This window comes from Eubalaena glacialis, chromosome 5 (assembly GCF_028564815.1).
Source record: "Eubalaena glacialis isolate mEubGla1 chromosome 5, mEubGla1.1.hap2.+ XY, whole genome shotgun sequence".
Lineage (NCBI taxonomy): Eukaryota > Metazoa > Chordata > Mammalia > Artiodactyla > Balaenidae > Eubalaena > Eubalaena glacialis.
In genome coordinates, this window is record NC_083720.1 from 96,167,794 (window position 1) to 96,186,319 (window position 18,526).

Here is an 18,526-nt window from a genome sequence, read left to right on the forward strand (position 1 = left end):
GGAGGACAGAACGTGGCACAGCCTGCCCGCCTGGGCCCCGGGGAGAAGGTCGGGGCGCTGCCCATGCCCTCTCTCCTCTGCCTGGAGTCCTTTGTGGGGGCGAAGGGCTGGAGGCAGGGCTCCCGAGGAGCTCAAAGGCCAGGGAAGGACACACGGGACGGTCCAGACCCACCCTAGCGCTCCAGTGGGGCAGCACCCTCTCTGAATTCCTACTGCCACCAAAACACATCCCTAAAGCCTTTGGGAAGAATTGCTAGGACCCAGGAAGGCGGCCCCTTGCTGTGGTCCAGACTTCACCAGCTGCCGATGACCGGAGGGAGCCAGCCGGCCGGCCGTGAGGAGGACAGGGCACGGGGACAGGGACAGCCACAGCCGGGCTTCCCGCAGCTGTGCCCACCGCCAGAACCAGCTGCAGCCAATCACAGCCCCCGACATGCCAAACAGTGGCGGGCAGGCGAGAGGCCGGCAGGAACCTGACACCCCCTCACTGGAGAGCCGGCCGGCCAGGGTGGGGGGAGCCATCCCCGTCTGAACTCACCCCACAGCTCAGCCATCTCCCAGTGACCCAGACGCTACACCAGCAGAGAGCAGCCTGCAACGGCTGCAGGGCTGATCCCCGACCAAGATTAGAACTCCCCCCAGTGTGACGGCCCCCATGCCGCTCCTGTGGTGGAAGGGACCGCAGGCAGAGACCAGGACTGGAGTCTTTTTATTAATGGCTGCGTTTCAAAGAACCATTTTGTAAGCAGGAAAGCTCCCCAGGAAGGGATTGCATTAGTGCAACAAGGGGGAGCCTTGACGCCAGGCTCTCCAGACACGTCCAGGTGGAGACTTTTGGCCGAGGCCGGCCGCCAGGGACTCAGGGGCTGGGAGGACACGCGGCCCCTCCCCCGCCCCGGTGGGGCGCTAAGGCACCGGGCCCGCCTGGGTGGGCAGAACCCCGTGCCGTCAGCAGGCCGGCGGCTTGCAGCCCTCAGCCTGCAGCCCTTTGCTCAGGAGGAAGGTATCCTCCTTGGCATCCTTGGAGCCGCCTGGCCTCAGAATGCAGCTTCTGTAGTCCATGGCAACCTGCCAAGAGGGGGCGGGGCTGCAGGAGTGTGGAGCTCCGCCTTCACTGAGGGTGTGGGTGTGGCCACCTCTGCTGTGACTGAACAAAGGGCAGGGGAGCAGGAGGTCCAGGGCAGGGCCCTCAGAGCCTGGCAGGCCCAGGCGGGCGGTACAAGCATCTAGGCCCAGGCCAAGGACCTCCGTGTTGGTCTGCGCGGCAGGATGGCCTCTCACCTTGCCACTCAGGACGCCCTCCTGCTTGAAGCGTGTGTGGAACGTGTCAGCGGAGTACACCTCGCTGCATAGGTAGCCATAGGACTGGGCGTTGTATTTTCCTGCCAGGCAGCCGAAGGTCGCAGGCAGGTGGGTCCCTGGGACATATGCGGAGAGGCTCCTGACCGGCCCCCTGGCCGCTCAGTGCCCCTTCCCCAGAGCGGGGGCCTCCAACAGCCCTGTCTGAGTCCCCTGCCACTAGAGGGAGTATTGGCCCAACACTTCTAGAAAACGGGGACCTTTCGGGCAACTCAGTGGAGGGACACAAATCAATCTTTGCCGACTTTCTGCTGAAGCTCACGAGGGTTCACCCCTAAGCCTCTTACAAGGTCAGCTGCCGAGGCTCCGAGAGATGAGTGAGGGCTCGCCCTCCAGCACGGGGAGAGCGCGGGTTAAAGTGCTCACGAGGGAGTGAACCGCATGTCCGCACCGACACGCACGGGCAAACCTCGTCGACGCGTTCCGTCCGGGCTATGAAGCCCTCTCCTGCCTCTTCCAGGCTCTCCAGAAAGCACGTGCAGATACGCCCACCCCACCCTCGGACTCCGCAGGCCACAGCTGGAGGGACCAGCCAAGGAACCGAGGCAGGAAGAGGCCAGAGGTCTCCGGGCCTCGGCCAGAGCCTGTCAGTCGGTCCCCTTTCACACACCACCAGACGATCCTCCTGACCTGGGCAGTAGCCGCCAACCGACCGCTAAGGTGGGCCCGGCGCGCGCTTGGCTACCTGGCATGGCTGGGCCCCTGAGGATCTCCTGGCAGAGGCGGGCATTCTCCTGGGCTAGGTCCGCGGGCGTCTGCGTGTGCAGGGCCTGGTCCACCTCGGCCAGGACGATCTGGCGCAGGTTGAAGACGCCTGGGGGGCGGGAGGAAGGAGACGGGCGGATGGCACTGTGTCCAGGCCGCGCTTTCCAGCCGGGCGGTCCGGGAGCCCCTTTCCTTTCCCTCGGCCCGGCCGCACCTGGGTTGGCCTGCTGGGACTTGATGAGCTTGTCCCGCAGCCCCTGGGGGACGGCGCTGCCTGTGCCCCACCGAGACTGGCAGCAGCGCCAAGACCTCACAGGGTGCGGCGCTCCCGGCCCCAGAGCCTTCCCTCTGGTTCTCATCACCGGCTGTCACCAGACTCACAGGCAACGTGCCTTTCTTTTCTTTTTTCTTTTTTCTGGCCCTCAGCCACGCAAAGGGGTGAAGCCCTGACACTCGCTGACACGTGCATGGACCCTGAGAACACGATGCTCAGCGAGAGAAGTCAGACACAGAAGGACACACAGGGTGTGACCCTACTGAGGGGAAACGTCCAGAACAGGTAGATCCACAGAGTCAGAGAGTGGGTTGCTGGTTGTCAGGGGCTGGGGAGGGGAGGGAGTGATAACTAAGGACGTGAGGGACATTTTTGGGGTGATAGAAATGTTCCAAAACAGGGCAGTAGTGACAGCTGCACAGCTCAGTAAAGTGTCCCCACGCGCTCCGGTGCAGCCTTTGAGAGCATCGCTCTCAGGACGAAGGGCTGACCGCAGGAAGACTGAACGAGCACTGGGTCCTTGGCCCAGACACTGAGCTGGGGGGCCCCCCGTGGGGAAGTCACTGGGACTTGCTGAGCCTCCACGGAGACTGGCAGCAGCCCCAGGGCCTCACAGGGCGCGGCGCTCCCGACCCCAGAGCCTTCCCTCTGGTTCTCATCGCCGCCTGTCACCAGACTTGCATGCAACGTGCCTTTCTTTTGTTTTGTGTTTTTTAAAGGCAACTCTTGAGTACATGTACTTAACATGCAGGGAACCAGTCCTGACTCCTTGATCTGGGGCTTCCAACCTCCAGAGTCTCGAGGACATCCATTTCTGTTGTTTACGCGCCCAGTGCGTGGGCTTTGATGATGGAAGCTGACACCGAGGGTGTCGCCACGTGCGGGGTGACATCAGCGGAAGAATCCCGTGCCGAGGGCCTGCCTGAGGACCACGCGCGCCCAGGCCCTCCCCGGCCTCTGCCCGCAGCCCCGCGCCCGCACCCACCTGAGAGCGGAGCTGGTGCATCGCTTGCCAGAACTCGTGGAAGTAGGTCTCCAGCTCATCGTGCTGCAGCAGGGAGGGCGGGTCGGGCGTGGGCTTGGTGAAGTTGGCCATCATGGCCACGATGACGATCTGGCGGCTCCCGTCCTGCTGCAGGCAGCCCGGCTGCAGGCCGAAGCAGGCCGCGTGCCCGGACTTCCCTTCCCTGGGGAGGGACGCGGGGTGAGGCCCAGCTTCCGCAGAGGAGCTCCGGCCAACGGCCGACAGGTTCCTGCATGCACGCACGCACCGAGGGTAGAGGTCCAGGTAGAACTTGCCGATGGATGACCTTGCCCGAGGCCGCGTCCCGGACCGTGTAGAGCCTCACGTCTTCGTGACACATTTTGGCGCCCTCCTCCAGGTCAAAGGTCAGCCCCAGCAGCTCCTGGGAGATGCCCAGCAGCCCGCGCATGACCACCTGCATGGGGAAGGACTCATTGAGCAGGTACTGGTCCTCGTGGTAGCGCGTCTCCTCCCCCTGGTTCATGTAGTAGCGCAGGTCCCAGGCGTTGATGGGCCCGTCGAAGTGCAGGCCCCGCCTCTGGCACTTTAGCCTTCTTTAGCTCCAGGATCCTGCTCCCTGAGGGGCTTCAGCTTCTGGGCCAGCTCATCTGCGGGCGGAGGGGAGAGGCTCGGCTACGCCCCTGTGGCGGCCCCCCAGCCACCCCCCACCCTGTGCCCCTCGAGGCAGAATGAAGGCTCTGGGAAGGTGGCCCACAAGGGCTGACACAGTGGGGTCTCAGGCAGCACCACGTCCAGTTAAGGTCCGCCTGACGCCCTCCCCACTGGGACTCAGGTGGAGGCGGGGTTACCTAGGAAAGTGGCCACCACCTGGCTGGTCTTGGCCATGTTCATCTCCAGCACGGAGTCGGCACGCGTGCTGAACCCCAGCAGGCAGGACTTCTGGGCCTGCAGCCTCACCAGCTCCCCGAGGATCGTGCAGTTCTCCTGGAACCCAGAGACGGCCGGCGCTGGGGACTGTGGGCCATGCCCTCCCCGTGGGGCCCCGGGCCAGGTCTCTGCGGGCGGGCAGGGCTCTCAGGCCACTGGCGGGCACAGCCAGTCCCCCTCCCTCGTCCTCCTGGCCCGGATTTCTAGACACTTTGGTGCTGTCCTAACACGTGGTCTTTATGAACACAGGTCCTTTTGGAACCAGAAACGGCATGAACCGTGATGGGCTCTAAGGCCAAGGGCAGGAAGAAATGCGGCCAGGCTCTCCAGGAGCCACCCAGGGGCCTCCCCGGGCTCAACAATACAAACTCGGCTGCCGTGCAGACAGCAGCTCATCCCCACGGCGCCCGAACACCCAGCCCCTGGACGGCGAGAGGCCTGTTGCTGCAGGTGGCCTGTGGCTCGCTGGTGAGGCCCGGCTCCAGGCGTACGCCACCTTCTCTGGGGCCACCTCTCCGGTTCTGCGGTGGGGTTCTCCTGGGAGCCCCCAGTCACCACAGGACCAACGTGGCCTGTCTGCAGCCCAAGAAGGTGGGGACACAGGACTGTTCCCCGTGCCCCCTGCACCACCCGCGAGGCCCGGCAAGCACCAGTGTTGTCTACGGGGAAGATGAAGGGCTCGCGCACAGCCCCCATCGACTGAAGATGCTAAACGGCAGAAGCACAGACTGCAGCCACACGCGGTATGGATCAAACGCAAGTGTCCTTGCAGGAACCAATGTCTGAATGTCAAGGCCATGCCCGGGCCACACTGAGAAGGCCCAGACCCCACGCAAGGCACAGAGAGGGGATGGGGGGAACATCTGCGAATCTGAGCTCATCAGGCATCACCCCAGAGGGAGAGGAAGAGGGAGAGAGGCAGAAGGAGATACGGAGGGAGAGGGAGGGAAAGACTTTTCTCCCTTCCCTGGGGGTTCTCTAGTGCAGCCAAGGCCCAAAACCACTGCATTTCAGGAAATGGGTCCTTGTAGAAAAGTTAAATAGTAGCTCATGGCATTATCGACACATATTAAAAAGGCCCAAAATCTTGGGGAGTCAGGGAGGGGAGCTGGCGGCTGCCTCGTAAACGAGGAGAAATGGGGTGTCAGAGAAGGGGCCTGTGCAGCCCGCCGCCCAGGGCCCCGTAGACTTCATCTCCCAGCTGTGGTTCAGGGCTGGAAGTCAGCGGGGAGGTCAGGCCATCCATCCAAGCATCAACGTTGACTTCAGGGTTGATCTAAAAGGTGCCTGGTGTCTGTTGAAGCAGAAAAAAGAGAAAGCAGTGGGGAGAGCATGGGAGGGGGAGGGAGCCCCCCTCCTCAGCCCTTCTCCCTCTCTTCCTCCCTCCCTCTCCCTCCCTGCCTCTCACTCTCCCTCTCCCTCCATCTCTCCCTCTGCCTCTCTCTGTCCCTTCCTCTCCCTCTGTCCTTCCCTCTCTCCCTGTCCCTCTTTCCCTGTCCCACTCTCCCTCCCTCTCTCCCTGTCCCTCTCTCCCTCTCCCTCTTTCCCTCTCCCTCTCCCCCTACACCTCTCCCTCTCCCTCTCTCCCTCTCCCTCTCTCCCTCCCACTTTCTCTGTCCCACTTTCCCTGTCCCTCTCTCCCTCTATCTCTTTCCCTCTCCCTCTCTCCCTCCCTCTCTCCCTCTCCCTCTCCCCCTCCCCCTCTCCCTCTCCCTCCACCTCCTTCCCTCTCTGAAGAGGGAAGGAGGTGGAGGGAGAGGGAGAGGGAGAGAGAGAGTGGGAGAGGGAGGTGGGAGAGGGAGAGGGAGGTGGGAGAAGGAGAGGGAGAGTGATAGAGGGAGGGAGAGAGAGACGTCTCTCCCTCCCTCCCTCTATCCCTCTCTCCGTCTCCCTCTCCCTCTCTCCCTCTCCCTCTCCCTCCAACTCTCCCTCTCCCTCCGTCTCTCCATCTCCTCATTCCCTCCCAGAGAGGGAGAGACAGAGGGAGAGGCAGAGACGAGGGAGAGGAAGACAGGGAGAGGGAGAGGGAGGGGGCAGAGAGGGAGAGGGAAGGGGGAGAGAGGGAAAGGGAGGGGGAGCCAGGGAGAGGGAGAGAGAGAGGGAAACAGGGAGAAGGAGGGAAGGAGACTTCTCTCCTTCCCTCCTTCTCCCTGTTTCCCTCTCTCTCTCCCTCTCCCTCTCTCCCTCTCCCTCCCTCCCTCTCCCTCCCTCCCTCTCTCCCCCCTCTTCCTCTCCCTCCGTCTCTAGAGGGAGAGACGGAGGGAGAGGGAGAGGGGGGAGAGAGGGAGGGAGGGAGGGTGATGGAGGGAGGGAGAGAGAGAGAGGGTGAGGGAGAGAGGGTGAGGGAGAGAGGGAGAGAAGGAGGGAGAGAGGGAGAGGGAGGGAGGAAGAGACCTCCCTCCCTCTCCCTCTCTCCCTCTCCTCTCCCTCCCTCCCTCTCCCTCTTTCCTCTCCCTCTTTCTTTTCCCTCTTTCCTCTCCCTCTTCCCTCTCCCTCTTCCCTCTCCCTCTTTCCTCTCCCTCTTTCCTCTCCCTCTTTCCTCTCCCTCTTTCCTCTACCTCTTGCCTCTCCCTCCCTCCCTCCCTCCCTCTCCCTCCCTCCCTCCCTCTCCCTCCCTCCCTCCCTCCCTCTCCCTCCCTCCCTCTCCCTCCCTCTCCCTCCCTCTGAGTCTCCCTCTCTCACACTCTGTCTATCCTCTCTCAGGAAGGAGTGGGAGCAGGAGGGAAGGAGAGACAGAGAGGGAGAGGGACAGAGAGAGAGAGAGACAGACAGACAGAGACAGAGAGAGAGAAGAGGAAGCAGGGAGAAAACAGAGAAAGAACACACCATCTACATTTCTGTCAAATGACACCGGGGATCCTTACACAACCAGGAGAAAATAACACAGGGAGGCTCTTTCTCAGCTGGAACTGAAACTGCAGACGGTGCCAAACACCACCAGGCTGGCCACACATGTCCAGCCGCCGCTCCAGCCCCATCAGCCGTGAGTCCGGTCACCAGGGCTCTGAGTGTCTGCTCCAGGGAGCTGGGGTTCACCCTCTCACCCGGGAGGCCGGGCCAAGCCAGTAGGGCCCCGGGCTGGACACATAGGGGGAAAAGCATCCCCACAGGACAGCTTGTGCGAGCAGATTCAGCTGCCAGATTCTAGAGGCCCAGGATCACCCTGTGGCCCGTGAAACCCAGGAGCCACGAGGGTCTTGCATCGTGATTCCTGTCCGTTGGACTGTCAAGTTTATGTAGGGAATCTTGGAAACTGGTAACAAGACTGAATTGGAACGAGCTTTAGGCTATTATGGACTACTCTGAAGTGTGTGGGTTGCTAAAAACCCTCCCAGCTTCCCTCTTGTTGAACGTGAAGATCCCCGAGATGCAGCCGATGCTGTCCGAGAACTAGATGGGAGAACACTATGTGGCTGCCGAGTAAGAGTGGACCTGTGGAATGGGGAAAAGAGAAGTCGAAATCGTGACCGCCTCCTTCTTGGGGTCGTCGCCCTCGAGATGATTATCGGAGGAGGAGTCCTCCACCTCCCACACATCTCCAAGATGGAGAGCCTTCTCCGTCAGCCAGAGCAGGTCCCTTTCTGGATATAGGAGAAGAGAGAGATCACTGTCCCAGGGGAGAAATCACAAGCCGTCCCGATCTTTCTCTAGGTCTCCTAGCCGATCTAGGTCAAATGAAAGGAAATAGAAGACCACTTTGCAAGAGGAGTGGTGTACAGGCAGTAACTTCATTTGGCAGGAGTATGTACAGAAAATTCAAGTTTTGTTTGAGACTTCCGAAGCTTGGTGCACTTTTTAAATGTTTTAGCTGTTCACATTTGTTTGTCTCTTGGGACAGTGACACATAAAGGTGTCATTCTCTATGGTTTGAAATGGGTCATATGAGGCATGTAATATGAAGAATTGTTACCTTACAATGTTCCCTTAAGCAAAACTGAATTTGCTTTGAATTTTTGGTCTTGCCTAGACTGATAATAAAACTCTGACTCCTGCCCAGCTAAAGTGTGATGTTTACTATTATGGAAACAACACTGGCAAACATTGAAAAGGCTTTCTGTAGCTGGGTTATGGTATGCAGCTGTAGTTAAGCAAGCAGTCTTTAAAAGGTGCTGTGAACACAAGGCAGCAGGTAAAAATTAAAGCTGCACCCTTACCCTAGTTTAGAGGTTTAAAAATTCCACTAATCTTCACACCGGACAAGAGGTTGTCCAGTGACTTTAGAATCTAAGAAGTTTCAAGAAACTTAGTTTACCTTTGATTTAGGTCATAAGTCCCCTGTGTGATTGCTGTACATGAATACAAAGCTCTTTGTAATATTACTTGGGAATTTGAGAGTATTCAAGACACCAATGTCCTGCCAGATTAAGAGTATATTGTAGAGCTGAACTTTGAGTTACTGTGCAATTGTTTTTTCATGCTGTCATTTGTAATATGTTTTGTGACAATCCTTGGGATTAAAGTTTTGGTTCCAAAAGAAAAAAAAAAAGGATCCGCCTGCCAATGCAGGGGACGCGGGTTCAAGCCCTGGTCCGGGAAGATCCCACGTGCCGCAGATCAACCAAGCCCGTGGGCCACAACTACTGAGCCTGTGCTCTAGATCCTGGGAGCCACAACTACTGAGCCCCCGTGCCACAACTACAGAACCCGGCATGTCTAGAGCCCGTGCTCCGAAACGAAAGAAGGCACCGTAATGAGAAGCATGTGCCCGCAACGAAGAGGGGCCCCCACTCCCCGCAACTAGAGAAAGCCCGCGTGCAGCAACGAAGACCCAACGCAGCCAAAAATTAATTAATTAATTAATTTTTAAAAGAAGACCGCCATTGGGACGGCTGGGGGACAGCTCCACGCTCTGCTTCCCGAGGGGGGCCTGCACCCGGGGACTCAGGAGGCGCCCTTGCTCCTGGCGATGCGTCCAGAGGCCCCAGCGCAGGAAAAGCACACATGGCATCCACGTAGGGAGGCCGGGCCCGGGGAGCACACGGGGTCTCCCTGGTACTCTTCTTGCCACTTCCCTACAGGTGTGAAGTTTTCAAAATAAAGCATTCGGGGAAGAGGGCAGAAGCTGAAAAAGCCGCCCAGGCCCCAGCCCTTCAAGACCCCACGCCGGGTCAGGTGCGGGAGGACCCTGTGAGATTAAAGAAACATCACAGAGAGCGGGGGGGGGGGGGGGGGGGGGGGCGGGGGGGTCTCAAGGGACACCCTCCTTCGGGGCAGAATCTCGGTAGGCAGACCGCCACCTTCCCCTAGGAAGGATCCAGAACCTTGGGACCCAAACACTCTGAGCGCCTCAGGAGAAGAAGGCCCTCCCGGGGGCAGGGCACACGGACGCCTCTCGACCACCCCGCGGGGCCCGCACGCACCCAGCTCCTCGCGCGTGAATGGCAGGAAGGTCACGTCCCCGTTCAGGTTCTTGTTGAAGTCGATGCACAGGAGACTCAGCTTCTTTTTTTTTATTTTTTAAAAATTTTTTTTAAATTAATTTATTAATTAAATTATTTGTGGCTGCATTGGGTCTTCGTTGCTGCACACGGGCTTTCTCCAGTTGCGGCGAGCGGGGGGGGGGACACTCTTCGTTGCGGTGAGCAGGTTTCCCATTGTAGTGGCTTCTCTTGTTGTAGAGCATGGGCTCTAGGTGCACGGGCTTCAGCAGTTGTGGCAAACAGGCTCAGTAATTGTGGCTCACGGGCTCTAGAGCAGTGGATCAATAGTTGTGGTGCACGGGCTTAGCTGCTCCGTGGCATGTGGGATCTTCCCGGACCAGGGCTCAAACCCATGTCTCCTGCATTGGCAGGCGGATTCTTAACCGCTGTGCTAACAGGGAAGTCCTCAACTTCTTCTTGATGCTCTTGATTTTCTGAAGGAAGAAGACGGCTGTAAAATCGGGGGTCGGGGGCACGGAGGGGGGTTCAAGGAGAAGAGGCGGATGAGGCAGACGAGAGGAGGGAGATGGGAAAGAAAGGGCCTCGGGTCCTAACTGTTAGGACCCTCCTCAGGAGTTACCCCAAGGTGACAGCCTAAGCTTCAGCCGTTTCAACGGAGCTAAGTTTCTGTCCCTTCAGGGTCTATCTGGTTTGCAGAAACAGGTAGAAATGGACCAGCCTCGGGGAGGGAGCGACGTGGGGCGCAGAGGAAGGTGCCGGTTCCCCGGGGCCCCTGCCAGGCCAGCAGCAGGCGGGGCGCCTCGAGGACCTGCCCAGGCTGCGCCCCCTGCCCAGCCCAGGACTCAGCGCGCCCGGCCCCGCTCCCGGGCTGAGCAGACGTGCCTGTCCGAAGACAGGAGGGGCGCTGGGGGAGCGTGCCCGCTGGCTCTGCCAGGCGCAGGGGCTCGTCGGGCATGCCTGGCTCAGAAGCAGCCCGAGGGACGCCGGGCTCTGCAGGCAGCAGGCGCCGTGCCGGGCCCTGGCCTCCCTGCAGCCTCACGGCCCCACCAGCCACGACTGGGCAGGAGCACAGGGCGCCCTGGGAGGGCGGGGCGGCACTCAGGACCCCGCCCCGCGCCAGCAGGCCGCCTCTCCTGGGCGCCCCCCTCCACGGGCGTCCCCGTGGTCCCTCGGGCCAGTGGTTCTCAAGTGTCAAGGCAGTCTGCGAAGCCCCACTGTCCACACCCTCACCTCCCCCAGCCTCGAAGCTCCATGTGCCTGCCGCTCCGGAGGACTTCGGGGCCCACGTGCCCGGGCCCCACCCTGGATGCCGGAGTCCCACAGTCCTCTGAGTCCCGGTTTCCTCCACCGCAAGGCACAACACCGGCCGAAGAGGGACAGCGTTTGTGTTGAGGAACAAGAACTGTCGCTGAGCCCTGGGTCGGGCCTGGTACCCGCGTTAACCGCGTCTGTCACTTTCTGACGCAAATCAGCCAGCGCAGGGCTGCACCCCAGCCCCTTCTGTACGGGGCTCCCACACTCGGGGCCACCGTCCCCCTGCCCTCATCACCCCGGAGAGGCCCGGAGCCCCGGGGTCATTCTAGCCAATCCTGAGCCTGCTCCTTCCCGGGGACCCACACCTCAGGCTCCAGTCCCCAGCCACCCCTCCCCTCATTCCTGCAGAACCCTCGTGCTCCTGGGAGGCCCTAGGTGACAAGGCGTGCCCCTGCCCAGAACCATGAGTGACAAGCTCTTTCCTCATCTGCTGGCCTCACTGTTCTCTGTCCTCCACACAAACCTACTCGGTCAGCCCTCACGACCACCTGTGAGGGGGTCCTCGGGTCACGCACGTTGCAGATGGTGAACAGGGACAATGGGGTCCAGTGACCGGCCTCAGGGGACCCAGCCAGTTGGTGGCAGAGCTGGGTCTGATCCCGGCCATCAAGATGCGTGTAGCCACGGCGCCCCACGCCACGCACCGAGGTGACGCGCTCGACCATGGGTGGCTCGCAGTGCCCGCCCCCCTCCCCACCCCATGGGGCTGCCTCCCGGGAGGGGCCGGGCTGCCCATCGCCCGCCTGTCCAGGGTGCCGCAGGGACCCCGTCCTGCTGGACCAGGAGTGGGAAGAGCTGAGGGCTCTGGGGTCCACGCTGGGGACAGAGGGGTGTCAGGCAGCTGGGAGGACCTGAAGGTACAGGCCCCCCGGGGGGGGCCCACTGGGAACCCGCGCGGCCGCAGGGCTCAGCCAAGAGAGGAGGGAGGGAGTGAAGGCGGACGCCACGCTCTTCAGCCTCCTGTCGTCCCCCAGCCTCCGTGCCCAGCAGGAGCCACGCTGTGAATTACGGGAGAAAGGGGTCGGGTCTTGGCCTCCAGTCCTGGCACACAGCTCCTAAACCTAAAGCCACAGGCTGGGTTGCATCTTACAGCCCCCCTGCCTGCCCACCTCCTGCGAGGGGAGAGGGCCAGGGATTGCAACGTGAATCCGTTGCCCATGGCCCCCGCTGTAATCGTGCTCATGGAACAAAATCTCGGTAAACACGGGGTTCAGAGAGCTGCGGGGTGGGTGCCTGCAGGCGGCCTGGAAGCCCCGCGCCCCACCCCACACCTCCCCACCTCCTCCTTCCACCTGGCTGTTCCTTTCTAATAGCCCGGTGCTCTAGTCCGTGGACTGGGTGCCTGTGTTCTGGGGGCCCGCGCTAGCCAACGAACGGAACTCGGGTTGGGGGCGTGGGAACTCCTGACACAGCCTGTCGGCCACAAGCGCAGAGGACGACGTGGACCTGTGGCTGGCGTGGGCCGAGCCCTGACCTGCAGGCTCTGACTCCGGGTAGATGGAGTCCGAACTGAACTGCAGAAACCTGGCAGTCCCAGCGCTGCTGCTGCGGGAGCCCCACGGGCCTGGCGTCGGGACGGAAGCTCTGTGGGAGCGGGGGCTGAGGGTGGAGTAGGCTCGGAGGAGGGGGTCCTTCCTTGAGACCCTCCCACCAAAGCCACGGGGGGCGGGGTGCCCGGATGAAGCGGGAGTGGGGCGGGACGAAGGGAGGGGCCCACGCCGCCCGTGCTCTGGGGAAGCCCTGTGACCCGAGGACCGAGGGCACAGCAGGTGCAGAGGGAGCGCTGGTCCACGTGGACCTTCCCTCCTGGGGTTGAGGCGGCAGAGAGATGGGCAGAGGCCGGCACGCGGGGCTCAGCCCAGGCGCTCCCCTACTGCGAAACTTCCTAAAAAAGCAGCCGTCGCAGGACTGGGCAACCGCAGTCATGGGCACTTACCCCGGGGAAATGGAGACCGAAGTCCACACAGAAGCTGTACGCAAACGCTCGCCTGACTGGGAAGAGCCCCAGACCGAAAGCCGCCGGGGGCCTTCCCAGGGCAACGGATGACAGGGGCAGTCGTGTCAACGTCAGGATCCTGCTGGGACGCTGACTTGACTTTCACAAGAGGTGACATTGGGGAAAAGTGGGCAATGTAGTTTCGCTTTCTAGGAAGCTGGCCAACTCCTTTCCAGAGTGGCTGCACTGTCTTCCGCTCCCTCCGGCGACGACTCCCCTGTTCTGTGCTGCCTCGCCAGCACTGGGCACCGTCTCCATGTTCTGCTGTGAGCAGAACTTAGGTTTTCTTGTTCTAGGAGAAGCTCCAGGGTGACTCGCTAAGGCCATTAGCGAGTAATCATTTCCCAATGAGTGGTTATTTCCAGTTAAAACCAAAAGCCACCTAATTATTGCTTTTCCCATAAAAATTAAATATGAAATCTACATTATGTAATTGTACACTTATTTCCCCCTTTGTGTATTCTAATTTCTTCCTGAGAAACCTAAGATGCCATCTTGCAGACTGCCCACAGTGGCTACGATTTGGGCAGCTGCAAAGGTCAACTTTAAACATTTTGCATCTAAAGTGGCTTTGGATACCTTTGGATAGAAAGTACAGTCTGAGTCATTTTACAAAATATGCGGCCATTTTACAAAATAGCTTGACAGTTCCTGCAAGTGTTAAACATAGAGTTACTCTATGACCCAGCAGTTCCACTACTAAATATATACCTAAGAGAAATAGAAACTTATGTCTCCACAAAAGCTTGTATGTGAATGTTCATAGAAGCATATTTCTAAAAACAAAAGGTGGAAAAAATTCAAATGTCAATCTGACAAATGAATAAACAAAATGTGGAATATCTGTATGATAGAATAGCATTCAGCTATAAAAAAGAATGAAATATTGATCCTTGTTACAACATGGATGACCCATGAAAGCATTCTGTAAAGAAAAGCAGCCACTCTCAAAAGATCACATATTGTATGGTCCCATTTATATGAAATGCCCATAATAGCAAATCTGTAGAGACAGAAAGGAGATCAGTGGTTGCCTATATTCCTATATTATATATCATGTACAATTATTAAGTAGATGCAGTGACCATGTTTCAGTTTGCCTGGGACAATTCTAGTCTATATTTGTTTTCCTGGGATAATTTCAAAAATGTGTTGGTTGAGATTATACATATGGATATCTAAGGTGAATGATGGCAGTAGTATAAGTCTGAGGGTACTTTGGTTCATACATGGTTTTTCCCAATATTTTTAGGTTTTGTACCACGGGATAATAGGAGCTGAATGTAAAGCATACTAACACACTTGAATACCCCAAGTCAAAGAGTAAATAATATATTTAATGTGATTCTCATTCACCTGAATTTCTTTGTCTTGGCTTAATTTGGCTAAATGTTCTTTCTTGAAAGTGCTGTAACAGGGTTCTCTTTTCTTTTAAAAGTTAGACATTTCTTTATTTGTGGTGTTCTGATTAGAGTTGCTAAAGTTTTGAGTGGAATGTCCCCAGTCCTATTTTTTCCCTAAGTCATATTATTTTTAATGTGCTATTTTGCAGAATGTGAGGTTCGTCAGGGTGCATTTATTGTGTTATAGCACAATTGTCTATGCCATAAACATTGCATAAACCTTGATTTCCATAATGTAAATGGTATTTACTATATGACTATAGGAATATAAGACTTCAGTGGTATTTGCATAATAACTGCTTTTCCATCTTCTACCACAAGAACCCTTCTTACTGTGGGTAGGATATATTAGCAACACAAGAGCTAACAACTATTTCAGAGCTGCTCAGTTTAGAGTGTTTGGTGGGGAGTTGGAGGCTAAAAGGGTGCTATTCAGAATGCATCCTGAGTTCTTGATAACCAGCAGACAAATAGAACATTTTAGTTAGAGAATGCTTACAAAGCTCTTTCTGAAAATTGAATGTATTAGTTTCTTTCAAACATTTTAAATGTAGTAAATAAAATGTGCTATGTCTGTGACATTTGATGTGTGAAGTCTGGCAATAATCTAAGGCTTCATTGTTGATTTTCTTGTTCTTTATGGTAATTAGGGCTTTTAAGAGACAGTTATGGAACTGTTCAAGATATAAGATAGAGTCCAGGATATTTTTTGTTTTCAGTCACTTAGGAGTTACTTGCCAGTCTTTCAAAGTTGCTTGTATGCTAAATTGGATTTCCTACTTTAACAGTCTGAAAGACTTTTTCATGGTGTCCTAACAGTAGTAATTAGTAGTAGCTACTATCAACTAGTTATTTACCATTAGTCTTATCTACCATGATGCCCACTGAGTGCTAAACCTTCATGTTATTTTAAGATTCATTCTTTTGTGAAGCCACGTAATATAAATACATGAATACAAATAATCTGAAAGATATAATCGCCTCATAGGATACTGTTTATGCTCTAGGATACTGTTTAATATATTATGATATTAACAGGATGTACCATTATTTTTCACTAAAGAAAATTTTACATTTTCTCAGGATTTGAAGCTCAGAATTATGCACAAAGAGTCATTATTTTTAAAATAAGAAAAGCAATTATTGATGTATCGTTAGTTTTGATTCAGTGGCTTTTAATGTGATGACTGGAAATTCTTTGTAATGTAATTCTGAGAGAGAAATATATTTTAGTCCTATATATTTTAAACAATTTTTTCCTTTACAAAATATTTTCACAAAATTCATAGTTGATTTTTATTATTATCTGTGTCATTTCATTTAAAAGTGATATTTGTGTCATTCATTTAGGGGTGCTCACATTGATGTACGTAACAAGAAGGGGAACACTCCATTGTGGCTGGCAGCAAATGGTGGACACCTTGACGTGGTTCAGTTACTGGTGCAAGCAGGTGCAGATGTGGATGCAGCTGATAACCGCAAGATAACTCCTCTTATGGCAGCATTTAGAGAGGTAGAAGTCTTTCATCCTCAGTCACTTGGATATTTTTCACTTAGGCTAGGAAGTGCATAATTTAATTATCACTAAAGACTCTCATTTTAGGATCTAACAGTAGTGATGAAAGCAGTAAAATAATAAGCAAATAATCTCTCTGATGGCAATATTGAAAGGTAGGTACAGGCATGCCAGAAAAGCCATTAATAGTATCCATATTGGATGTCAAAGCTAAGTAAACTTTTAAAAAGTTGTTCTAAGTAGTATTTTCAAAATCTAGTTGCAATCTTAATCCTTCACAAAATATAAATCCAACTAAGAGTAATTAATTACTTGTTTATGAATGAGTGTTTTCTTGTATTAGCACAGCAGAGAAAAATTTAACTTAAATTGATTTCATTTTTAATTATTCACTTTAATTTCTAGGAAAAAAGGAGAAATGAAAATTCAGCTGCCAGTATTTGAAACCTTCAGAAGTAGAAATAAATTTTGTGAAATTGAAACTTTCTGTAATGCATAGCACAGAACTGTGTATAAGTAATTTGATTTAATGTTTTGGTTGATCTCTTAAATGCAGGTCTGATTTGTTATTGGGGAAGCCAGACTACTATTCCAGGGATTATAATTTTGAGTTTTGTCATTCTGTAGGTATAATTTTGAGTTTTGTCATTCACGTAGGTAAAATCTCCTATAGATTCCAAATTACTTTGTTGTATTGAAAATTTTTAATATATAAATTGTAAAAAATCATCTTTTCCTTTTTCTCTTATTATTCTCTCTGACTCTTGTTCTTTATACCACCTCCTCCCTGGGTGTTCTAAACTACCTTCCCACTGACTCTCTGAATTTTTTTTTCCTCGCTAATCAAACTTATTCTCAGTGGCTACCTACCTCTTCTCCAAGCAAGCTAGCATATCAAGTTTATCATCCAAACCATTTCACTATGTTAGTATCCTCTTCAAGTACCTTTTCATGTCTCCCCAGTCTCTGTAATCCTTTGAAATCCAATCTTAGTTTGTTATTCAAAGCCCAATCTAGTGCTTTTAGAACTCATCTCCCATTGAGTCCCTAATGTGGAGTCTTCTCCTTGCTTGGTCTTTTGTCATTGTCTCTCATAGCACCTTTGTTCTCATCTTGGGAATGCCCATGTCCTTCCTCATTCTTCCAAAATTACTCATTCTTTGGGTACAGTGTAAATCTCCCCTTCTACAGAAACTCTTCCCATTCCATTTGAGCTCACATTGAGATATCTAATCTCTTAAAGGTTGTAGAAATTCTACAATTCATTATTATCTTTATCATTTATTTTGACAAATATATATTGTTATTACCTTAACATCTAACATGAATATATCTCATCTTTCCAAATAGACTTAGCTCCTTAAGAAAGGCACTTATCTTTTATACTCTTTGTATTCATTCCATTATTTATTTTCTTAGTACCTACCACGTACAACTGTAATTGTTGGCATATTACATTGTACAGATTCCAACTGTTGCATTTTGTACAAAATGTAATAATCAGGGATCCACACACAAAGTCAGGTAGCTGTATGAGTTGTCCCATATAAATAGTTTAAATACTGTAGAAGTGTTGGTGAGATATCAAGGAAAGGTGCAAATGGCATTTAAGCTATTCATTAAAAGATAGGGATAGTTCAAAAGGATGCAGATGAGAAGGAAGAAATAAATGCAATAGAGGAAATGTACTAAATATAAACAGATGTTTATTCATCTGTTTATATGTGTTGTGTCAGTAATAGTGTGGATTAGAGAAAGTAGAGAGCCTCTTGAAGGCTGGTCTAAAGATTTTGAACTTAGTGAACTGTGTTACAGTGAATAATATCATCGCTCAAGCTTTAAGGAAGTGTATGTTATTTCTTTTGCACTACCTAGTATAGTGCTATGCATTCAGTTTTTATCTCAAAGGAAGAACAAAATTGTTATTTCTACTCTTTTAATGCTTAAAATTGAAACAGGATGCTCAGTTCTAATGAATTAGCTGGAAAAAAAAGATGAGGTTTTTCTTTTCTTTCACACATATCCTGTATTTCTTCATACTGACTTTATTGTTTTTTTAAATTCAGAATGGTTTAGAATTTTAGGTCACGTTATTCTGTATTTTTTTTTTTTGGAGGGTAGGATGAAAATGAACAATGTAGATTTATCTAACTTATTAGAACCAAAGCCTGTCTCTTTTTCATTTAAAATGCGAATAATACCCAATTTAAGTCTTTATTTTGTGGCACTAATGTTAATGGAATCTTAGTTAAGACAGACTAGATTCACTGAATCCTGATAGAGTCTGTTTTCAGTCCGACATTGATATCTATTTTTTAGGGTCATGTGAAGGTGGTACGCTACTTAGTCAAAGAAGTCAATCAGTTTCCATCAGATTCTGAATGTATGAGATACATAGCAACGATCACTGATAAGGTAATATACTGATTAAATTCATCCCCATTATATGAGCTTGGGATCCCATTTGGCTTTTTATATGTATGTATATTCCACACTAAGATAAAAAAAGTCTTAGTTTGAGCAGTAATGTGTGGTACATAGCAATTTTCATTTATCTAGTATTTGGGAATTAAGTATAATACTTAAGAAACTCTTCAGATGATTTACTTACCTCATGAAGTAATAAAACATTTTCTGTTTTAGAATTACTTTATCTTTTTAAATAG

General features: G+C 53.1%; 2 protein-coding genes across 2 annotated transcripts in view; one reads left to right on the forward strand and one right to left on the reverse strand.

Moving 5' to 3' along the window:
* Window positions 1-948: 948 nt before the first annotated feature.
* On the reverse strand, window positions 949-4,524 carry LOC133091821 (thimet oligopeptidase-like). Its single transcript, XM_061191023.1, is given in 10 exon segments — window positions 949-1,068; window positions 1,282-1,418; window positions 2,045-2,173; window positions 2,279-2,338; window positions 3,164-3,525; window positions 3,610-3,641; window positions 3,643-3,920; window positions 3,923-3,970; window positions 4,172-4,307; window positions 4,513-4,524. Coding segments are annotated over 10 exon segments (1,314 nt in total).
* An 8,464-nt stretch (window positions 4,525-12,988) lies between these two features.
* Window positions 12,989-18,526, forward strand: part of LOC133091822 (ankyrin repeat domain-containing protein 17-like) — a 45,395-nt gene continuing 39,857 nt past the window's right edge. The window contains 3 exon segments of the mRNA XM_061191024.1: window positions 12,989-13,068; window positions 15,695-15,857; window positions 18,180-18,275. Coding sequence (XP_061047007.1) covers window positions 12,989-13,068; window positions 15,695-15,857; window positions 18,180-18,275 — 339 coding nt within the window.